A 10093-nucleotide genomic window follows, 5' to 3' on the forward strand; every position below is an offset into this window, starting at 1 on the left:
GATGTGACCTCAGCCCAAGCACAGCCTGGCAGGTTTCAGAGCCCACTGTCCCTGGCCTCCTGCCACTCTCTCTGAGTTGACGTCTCTCCGAGCTGCGTGACTTGCCTGACTTCGGTTTCTCTTTCCTCCACTAGCACTGGTGGCATGTGAGTGCCTCATCTGCCAAGAAGCCAGCTCGCTGTTTGAAGAGCTTTCCAGGGACATAGGCTTCATTCGTGTCTGTAACGACCCTTCAGTGTGAGTGGATGCCAGGGGCCTCTGGAATTAAACTTGTTCCAGGCGTCATGCAAGGATCTGCGCTAGTGCCTGTGTCCTCACGGAAAGAACAATAATAGCTCCACATACGGTAGGCTCTTGCAAGTGCCAGCTCCCTCGATCTCCTCCAATGCAGGCTCAGGGATGGACTCCACCTTGTCCCTGTGAAGAGACTCTGCATGCTGTCAGGAGCCAGAAGGGAATTCTGCTGCCAGCTTCTTCACAAGCTGCCCCACGGCAGGACTTGCTTAGCAGCACCTTGGGAGGATATCCGTTCGCACAATTGTGTCACTGCAGCACCCGCTGCACGTCCATGGAGGAACCTGTGTGCGTGTTCTGTCTTCTTTGAGTTCCTCAGCCCACGCTGAACTCACCTGGGCTTCTGGCAGACTGTTTACTTGTTTTCCCAACTGCTCTCCCTGATCCTGTTGCATTCCCTCTCTCGCAGGGCCCAAAAAGGATGTGAACTTTGGAATGGGGTCTGTGAGCAGGCTGCGGACTCAGTGCACGTGTGAGACTGTTGCTGAATAACAGAAGGACTGGTTGATCGCTGCAGGCAGCCCTTCTGTCTGGCTGCAGGGCACCAGCCTTGCCTGGGCCCTTCATCATGTTCCTCCTGCTCCCCTTTGACAACCTGTTTGTTAATCTCTTGGGGATTTCCATAACTGTCCTCTTCACTCTGCTTCTGGTTTTCATCATTGTGCCAGCAATTTTTGGAGTCTCCTTTGGCATCCGCAAGGTTTACATGAAAACTTTATTAAAGATTTTTCAGGTAAGTCATGTTTTCTGAATTTTCTGTGCGTTTACAGGGGTCTTGTCAAGCGTGGTTGTGCTAGGAAGGAGGCTTTTGCCCCTCAGCAGAGCATCGCAGATGACTGGAGTGGGAAATTGGTTTATTGGTGATGTGTGCGGGTCCCAGATGACCCATTTGGGTATTCTCAGCCAAATGGAGTTTACTAGACCTCTGTTTGTGGGATGTTTTTTCACTGTAATTAATCCAGTAGGTCTTCAAGTAAACTAGTGGGATAATGTGGCCCGTAAGTATGCAATTGTACAGTAGGATCTGTAGACGTGCTTGGGTGGGTTAACGTCCCAGACAAGGCAGGGTGCTCTTAAAGTTTGATGTGGGAAGAAGCCAAAAAGAGGTGTAGGGTGTGATGGGGAGGGACAAGGCTGCAGTCAGCCGGCTGCTCCTCTCCGGGACATATTTGGATGAAGCAGAAGCAGGAGGTAAGGCAGGATTTTCTGTACTGCAACCCCCAAGCGGTCCATGTCCAGAACCCAGAGCTCTCAACAATCTTCTGTCCCAGAGTGCTGCCTGCTTATCTGCGGAACCTAGCAGCCGTGTCTGGACCTGCAGCCTCTGAGGATGACCAGCAGCCCTTGCTGACCCTCTTGGCACAGAGAGGCCAAGTGGAATTTTCCAGCTTGGGGTCATGCTGTTCCCTTGCCTGCCTTTGGCAGACTAATTTTATGGGCTGTCTCACAGCCAACACCTCACCTTGAAGCAAGTCCCTGGTGAGACCAGAATTTTTGCCAAACTCCTAGTAGATAAAGCCTACACCACCCTACCCTGGCAGCCCAAGCAAAAAGAAAAGCGGTGCCCTGTGCTTGATAGGGAGGTTTTAGGCTCTTAAACATGGAGTTCAAGCTGATAAAGGATTTGTGGTACAGGGCTGGTCTTCCTTAGGAGTATCTCTGTACTGGCTGGCTTGGGAAGGCAGCCCTGGAGCTTGCAATGTTCAGCTCTTTAAACTTTGAGCCCTCCCAAAAGCCTGAGGTGTGAATGGGAAGACTCTGGGCTTTGTGAGGTGCTTCGTTCACGCAGACGTCTGAAGACCTGACTTCAAATTTAGTGACTGAACTGGGAGAAGAAATTAATAAGAAGTTTGGTTGATCTGAAATGGAACTTTTCACCTTATTTTAATTTTTTTTTCTTTCTTCGATTCAGGAATGTTTAATCTTGACACCTATTTTGGTGTTTAATTTTGAAACTGTTTTTCTGAAAAGACTTTGAAGTCTATTTCAGCTTTTATCAAAAAATCTTTGTGGTCAGAGAGAGGAGCACTCTGGCACAACTGCTCGCATATTTGGTGGAAAATTCACTCCCTAAGTTTGGTCATTCAGAATTGTATTTTTGGGGAGTGTTATTTACCCAGAAGATTTTCCGAGCTGTAGAGGCCTAGCCCAGAGGGGCAGCGCTCAAGTCTGGCAACTTGTGGGACACAGCCAGAGCTGTGGAGCCTGGGATGGCAGCTGCACATCTGTGTTGGTGGTGAGGGAGACCTGCCTGGTGCTTCCCAGGTGGGAGTCTGAGGTTTCTGCTGCTGCAGTCAGGATAGAGATGTGCTGCGCCTTCTCCAGCTTCTGCTGGATCAGAGCTCCTCTTCTGACTTCTCCTGGGATGGCAGCATCTAGACAATCTTCTGTAATCCTGCCGGTTCCTTCTGCTGGCAGAGGAGGCTGCTAGGTGAGCGGAACGCTCCATATACAATTAGCATTCCCACATCACTGCTTCCTGATCTGATGATGGCGTGGGCTGAGACCGGGATGCCAGGAATTCCCAACGACTTCCGCTTCTTCACAGATCCCTGATGGATCAACTAGCCTGGAGCAATAACCACATTGTACACAAGGCCTCCTTTAGAAGTTTGTTCTCCCAGGCTTGTATAATGCAGGAGAGTGTGAGGCTGAGAGGGTTACATGGAAGGCAGGCAGGAAGAGTGATCAGAAATCCAGCCTGTAGTTTTTGCTGATGCCCTTGAGAATTAGCTGAGAGAGATTTCTGTGGATAACAGGTAGTCTGGGCATGGGATTTGGCAGCCAGCTGCCAGAGAGCTGTCTGAGGGTGCTTGCCGCTGCTGTTTTGGACTGACTGGGGAGCTGAGAAGCAGCAGCAGCTGTTAGCTGAATTGGGGAGTGAAGGATCCCATCCCATCATCAGCCTAATGTTTTTAGCAGCAGCCTGAACACACAATCTCTGTATGGAGCTTGGAAGAAATGAAGGTTGAAAAATAGCACCAGTCCCGTGATCGGCTTCCTGTGTTGTGATGTGGCCTACCCCAGCAGGATGGACGCAGATGTGCAGCGACAACCACATGCCATGTGCAACAGAGCCTACAGGACACGGAGGCTGCAGAAAATCTTGCTGTGCCATCTCACCACTGAGCCCTCTTCCCTCTGACACTCCCTGCTTCTTGCTGGCACTGTGCCATGCAGAATTGGCACACAAACGTGTGCACATCATGGCTGTCCTGCGCCTCTGCTAGTCACCTCCCCATCAGTCCTCTTGTCCCATTGCAGGCAGAGATCTCTGCTGTAAAAAATGTTCTTCCCAGGCCAGTCTCTGCTTCCACCTCGATTCAGTTGTGTTCATCACTCACAGTTCTGTACGGAAGCCCCCTGCTTTAGCCCCATCTTCTCCCCTTAACCATGGTCTTCCCTGGAAGTCGACTGTAAAACAGGGGTAGCACGAAGTGGAGCTACAGACCTCGCGAATCTTGCTTGTCATGTGTGTCTCTTGCAGTGGGCGACACTAAGAATAGAACGTGGTGCCAAGGAGAAGAACCATCCATTATACAAGCCCTATGTCAATGGTAAGATCTTGCTCTGCATGGGTACATATGAAATTCAAAATTCTTTTGGGGAGGTGGGATAAATGTGGTGTCTCTGAGCAGCTGAGGGAAGCCTTTTCCATGTAGACGGATTGGAGGGAGCTATGGAGAGGTCCATTTTGTGAGGAAGGGGAGGGAAGCACCCAGGGAGTGCTTCATTTCTAGATAGTTGGGAGGACGGGTTTATGTGTGTCTGGACTGGAGAAAGGAGAAAGGCAGGCGAGTAAGGGCCCTGGCTCTGAGCTGTCTTTGAGCAGGCAAATCACGCTTTGCTCAGAGCTGCCTGCGGCACGTTGCAGGTATCATTGCAAAGGAGCCAACATCACTGGAAGAGGAGATCAAGGAGATCCGCCGGAGTGGCAGTGGCAAAGCCCTGGACACCCCTGAGTTTGAGCTCTCAGATATCTTCTATTTCTGCCGCAAAGGCATCGAGACCATCATGGATGATGAAGTGACCAAGAGGTTCTCAGCTGAAGAGCTGGAGTCCTGGAACCTGCTCAGCAGGACTAACTACAACTTCCAGTATATCAGCCTGCGCCTCACTGTACTTTGGGGACTGGGTGTGCTCATCCGCTACTGCTTCCTTCTGCCTCTCAGGTGAGTGCTGCTGTGGGAACCTGCCTGCCGAGGTGATGCTGATGGCCTGTTCCCGCTGCAGCGAGTGCAGCTGGTCTCCAAGCCCCACCGACCCTGTTCAACGTGATCAGGGGAGACAGGCTGCTTGATAAGGAGGGCCCGTGGCCTGGTTTTGCTAAACGTGTAGCTTCCCTCTTTCTGCAGGATAGCCCTGGCATTTACTGGCATCAGCTTGTTGGTGACTGGTACTACAGTGGTGGGATATTTGCCAAATGGAAGGTGAGTTTGTCTTTGAGGGAAGAGGGGACCGGGAGCCCTCTGTGCAGTTTGAGACCTGATAATCTTGAAATTTTCCTGCAAGGCCTATCTGTTCTGCCTGCTGCAGGCAAGGCAGGTGGTCCTGGCATCTGTAGCCTCTCAGGAACAGAAACACTGTAATTTTAAACAAAGGGCCTAGATGTGAGCACTAAACCTGTGACAGAGCACTCAGCCCTGGACTCTGAAAAGAGTAATAACAGAAGAGAACAAAGACCAAAGTTTGATTCTCGTGAGTTAAGAATCAGTGGTCATAAGCTGATGGCAAAACCCAGGACCAGGTGTCTTTCTATGGGAGAGATTGTAGAACTGGGAGGTGATGGTCTCTGTCCTGGGCTGCAGGTGTAAGGAGTTCCTGAGCAAGCATGTCCACCTGATGTGTTACCGGATCTGTGTGCGTGCCCTCACAGCCATCATCACCTACCATGACCGGTAAGGAGACACTGTCAGCTGCGGGGTGTCCCTTCCCACTAGCTCCTCTGTGCTGTGCCTCTTGCAGGCCTCACACTTCATTCCTCTGTCCTCATTTGTACCTTTGCTTTGCATTTAGAGAAAACAGACCCCGAAATGGAGGCATTTGCGTGGCAAATCACACATCTCCCATTGATGTGATCATCCTGGCCAGTGATGGCTACTACGCGATGGTAAGGTCTGCACCCCAGTCCCAGCTCTGCCTGCCAGGGCCTGGCCACGTGTGTGGTGGGAGCAACAAGCATATTGCATGGGACAAGGAGTAGGCAGCAAGAGGCTTTTGAGCATGCAGAACTACTTTTCCCTGCATGACATTGCAGGGCACTCTCAGCCCCTGTGCACAGATGTCCTGTTGTGTGTATGGCTTTCTGGAAAGCTTGACCTGGAACTTGGAGCATCAGGGATCTCTGGGCATCACTTTGCAAGTAGAGCTCTGGACTTTGCTATCCATAGAAGAGCAAAGCACTTCCCCAGCTGAACCTCCTGCAGTCTGCAAAGCATTTGGATCTTGCTACATCTGTCCTTCTGGTCAAAGCCTGAGACTTTTCCTCTCAGCTTTTCCAGGGCAGGGGTAGAAAGATGAACCTCAACTTGGCTGTGAAGCTAGGAGCTGCCTTGGCCTTCATGTCTCCCCAGGTCTTGTAACTTGTGTCTTCTTGCCCTGTTCAGGTGGGTCAGGTCCATGGAGGGCTCATGGGTGTGATACAGAGAGCCATGGTGAAAGCTTGCCCTCACGTCTGGTTTGAACGCTCTGAGGTCAAAGATCGTCACCTCGTCGCCAAAAGGTGTGACAGTTGCTGGCTGCAGGAGGAGGTCTGGAGGCTGGGAAAGGGCGGGGGGAGCTGCTCACTTCCCTTGGGTGAGGACGCTGCTTTGCCTCCTGGGTGCTGGGAGACTGTGCCACTGTTACTGGCACCCAGATAGTCCCCAGTGACTGCAGGATAAGGACGGTACTGTGTGGATTGATAGTGATGGCTTCTGTGCCCTGTGCTAATTGGCGACACTCTTCTGTTTAGGCTTACAGAGCATGTCCAGGACAAGAGCAAACTGCCTATTCTTATCTTTCCAGAAGGTGAGTTGTGGAGCAAGGCCAGACAAACCTTGCAAGGTGGAGAGGGCACATGAGGACAGCACTACATCTCTGTTCCTTCCGTTCTTATGCAGCCCAGGGCCTTGAGACCCTTCACTGAGACAAAGGGGACTCTACATCTTTAGACCTGACTGAGTCCAGAATGTGGAAGTCAGATATATGATGTCCCAGTGAGGCATCCTGTGCACATAGAGAGCAGAGTTTGAAATTAGGGGGCAGTTGCTGGGTGCCTGTGCCCTAGCCCTTACGTGTATAGCTGAGATTTCTGAACTGACTTTTAAAGGGAGGTTGAGAAGATTGTGCTTGCCTCTTACAGGAACCTGCATCAACAACACATCTGTGATGATGTTCAAAAAGGGGAGCTTTGAAATTGGAGCCACAGTTTACCCTGTAGCCATCAAGGTATGAGACGGCAAACATTCCTGCAGCACAAGTAGCCCTTTGTGTGAGAGCTCAGTCTTGACAGCCCGATCTTGGCACTGATGGGTCAACAGCCTGGTCTGAGGGCATGGGGAAGCTGAGGTCGCTCTGTGTAGTGCTCTGGGAGGGCTGGCCTGTAGCTGGGCTTGGGGTGGAACTTGGAGCCTCGGGGACGGTGCAACCACTGCCTGACTTTCATGAGCTCTTCTGCCTCCGTAGTATGACCCGCAGTTTGGAGATGCCTTTTGGAACAGCAGCAAGTATGGCATGGTAACCTACCTCCTTAGGATGATGACCAGCTGGGCCATTGTCTGCAGCGTCTGGTACTTGCCCCCAATGACGAGGCAGGTAAGTAAGGTGAACCTGGCCTATCTGATCTGCTACCTGTTTAGCCCCTTTAATTGCCACAGCCCGAAGAGGACGCTGTCCAGTTTGCCAATCGAGTGAAGTCGGCCATTGCCAGGCAGGGGGGCCTTGTGGATCTGCTCTGGTGAGTCCAAGCAGGCGTTTCTCTTTCTGATGCCAGGGTTCCTTGGCCCTGGGTCCTGGTATGTGCTTGTGGGCTGTAGAACTAAGTTTGTGTCTTGCGATGGGCTATGGAGAAGGCCTATGGAGAAATGGAGATACATCTTGCCTGTGACCTCCAAAGCTACTCTTCTGTAGCAGGGACCAAAGTCTTTGCTTCTGCTCTATGTGTTGGGCCTCAGGGCTTCGTTCTGTGATTCCAGCTTGCACTGGGATGCCCTGGTTCTGACTTGATGCTGCTCAGCAAAGTGGGTTGAGCTTCGGAACTTCCTTTTTCAGGCACTGAGCTCTTCAGAACCTGGGAGGCAGAGGGACTCTGCGGGCAGTCTACTGTAGTGGTATCAGAGCAGCTCACACTTCTGACGGAGCTGCCATGTTGAGCACAGTGTGGGGCCACGGGTGTGCAGCTCCTGGCAGAGCAAGGTGTGAAAATAATTCCCATTGGGGACAGTTGGTATGCAGTGTGCCCTGGCAACGTAAGGTAGAAGTGTAGCTGTCTGGCTGTTGCAGGAGCTCTGACCTGCTCCGAGCAGCCCCAACTGAAGTTTTCAGACAGTGCACGCCTGCAGCTCCTCTGATGTGACTTTCTCCCCAGGGATGGAGGACTGAAGAGGGAGAAGGTGAAAGACACGTTCAAGGAGGAGCAACAGAAACTCTACAGCAAAATGATTGTAGGCAACCATGAAGACCGGAGCCGCTCCTGAGCCCTCTGCCTCCAGCAATGTTACTGGGCCTGGCCAGAGCCCTCTGCCTCCAGCACGAGCCAGGGCTGGTCTGAAGCAGCTCTGAATCTTTGGACTCTGGCTACTCCAGAGCTGCTTGGACTTGCTCCTTCATCCTCTGGCTGTTCTTTCCTGGAGGCACTATTACTGCCTAGAGCCTTGAGGCCCTGGGCAGCTCTTGGCAAAGATGCCTTCTCGTTACTGTTACAGTGAAGCCCCTTGCAGGGGCAATAGTAAATGAAACACTTATGGTGTCATATGCTTCCATATGGTGTTTACAGGCCCAGGGGGAGGGCTCGTGTGTTGATGTGCATGTGTGTCAGTCACAAGTCTCCCACGGCACAGAGACTGGTGAGCTGCACTGAAATAGCTGCCTTGACAACCAAGGGAGTCGTCATGAGCCTGTGCCTCTCACATCTGCGGCATAAACCCTATTTCCAGCTTTACTTCCAGAAGGAGAAACCTTTCCTTTTCCCTTTGCCACACTCCTGTCATAGGCACACGCAGGCTATTGCTTCTCCAGCCTCTGAGTAACAGCCTCTTTGCTCAGGTTCCTCAGGTGATGAGGATCATCCTCTTTGGAGGCCTCCCTCTGTCCCCTGGAACTGGTTGCCAGGCACTTGTCACTGGTGGGGCTCTTACGGAATCCGTATGTGCTATGGTGGGAACCCAGAGTGGGTAGGAGAGTTTGAGACTCCATGGCTGGCGCAGGAGATCCCCTTGCAAATGTTTCCTGAGGGAAATCGTGGGTTGTTATGCACCAACATGCACATGTATAATCTCAACTTGCTCCAAGGAAACTGAAATCTTGTGCTGGAGGTGGTAGCCCTTTCCCTTTGAGCTCTGCAAGTATAATAATAATTCAGTAAAACAACTTGCATTTGAGCATTCATCCCATGTACTTCACAATTTTCTGTATGTTCCTACAAACTTTAGCACTTTCATTGTGTCCTCTGCCGGCTCTTACAAGCAGATGCTGTTTCACTGCTACCTACAGAAGCCAGCTTGCATTTTCTAGGACACTAGAGAAGGCAATGCTGAAGTGCCTCCTTTGTACCCTAAGTGGTGGTTGGTGGGAGACGGCATCTGCTACCCCCCCAGGTCAGGACAGCTATTCTGTGTCAGTGGCCTTAAATTGGAATTTCCCTGTACTAGCTACCAACATGGATTCAAGGTAGTTTAGTTCCTGTTTGTTTTTATTTGGGTAAAACACCATTATATCAAGAAACAGAGAAAAAAAGAGTCCAGGAACTCCCCTAACCTTTCCCAAGAGACATAATGCAGATACCCTCACTTACATTATTCAGTTCTGTGTGGTCTCCCTGCTTTGCGTTGTTAGTGGCTTCAAAACCCTTCTTTTGGGTCATCTTTCCCTGCACACAGACAATGTGCAAGCAGGGTATGCACACCGTGTCCTCATAGTTGAGAAGCCTCATTTTCCACGTGTGCTATTTTCCACCTACCCCAGGACCATCAACTTAAGCACAAATAAACTAAACGGTTCCTAGTTCAATACCTGAGAGGGGACAATCTTCCTTACTCACGGTGATGTAAAGCTACACTTAACAGCGTATGATATGTTAACGTACAATTATGGGAAATATTTCTATACTGAATTGATTTACCTTTGCTTCTTGTAGTGCTCAAAATATGATCCTTTATAAATATACACACCGAGGCACCTTACCTACACAAACATTGCATTCAGTTATCCGTGATGTTACACGTGAGCACCATTAACATCCAGCCCCGCCAAGAGGCACCGGGCTCTTCTTGTTTGGTGCTGGAGGACACCCTTAGAGGCCCCATGTTTTTCACTGTTACCCCAATTTCATATTCTCTTCTGCCCAACTTCAGCTATGATCTAGGAGGGGTGAAAAATGAAAAAGAAGCAAAGCCTGGTATCTTTTCCTTTCCCTCTCTAAGATAACAAAAGAAAAGCAGCTGAAGCCAAGCAGGAGATAGTTGTGTGCTACCGATGATAGAAGACAAAACTGCTTGTTACTAATAAATAGCTCAGATACCCAGGCTAGGACCCCCTCAATTAGCAGTTGATTATCGCATTAAGGGGCTGTTCACCAGCATTTTGGTTTACTTGTTTTACC

General features: G+C 50.6%; 1 protein-coding gene across 1 annotated transcript; it reads left to right on the forward strand.

Annotated features, from left to right (window-relative positions):
- Positions 1-594: 594 nt before the first annotated feature.
- AGPAT6 (1-acylglycerol-3-phosphate O-acyltransferase 6) lies at positions 595-8244 on the forward strand. Its single transcript, XM_009706750.1, has 12 exons — positions 595-1027; positions 3782-3851; positions 4169-4466; positions 4650-4724; positions 5103-5192; positions 5311-5404; positions 5901-6016; positions 6248-6303; positions 6638-6723; positions 6961-7089; positions 7152-7231; positions 7862-8244. The coding sequence occupies exons 1-12, from the start codon at positions 863-865 to the stop codon at positions 7968-7970; spliced, it is 1368 nt and encodes a 455-aa protein (XP_009705052.1). The 5' UTR covers positions 595-862; the 3' UTR covers positions 7971-8244.
- The last annotated feature ends 1849 nt before the right edge of the window (positions 8245-10093 follow it).

The sequence above is a fragment of the Cariama cristata genome, unplaced genomic scaffold, assembly GCF_000690535.1.
Source record: "Cariama cristata isolate BGI_N322 unplaced genomic scaffold, ASM69053v1 scaffold31878, whole genome shotgun sequence".
In the NCBI taxonomy this organism is placed as follows: domain Eukaryota; kingdom Metazoa; phylum Chordata; class Aves; order Cariamiformes; family Cariamidae; genus Cariama; species Cariama cristata.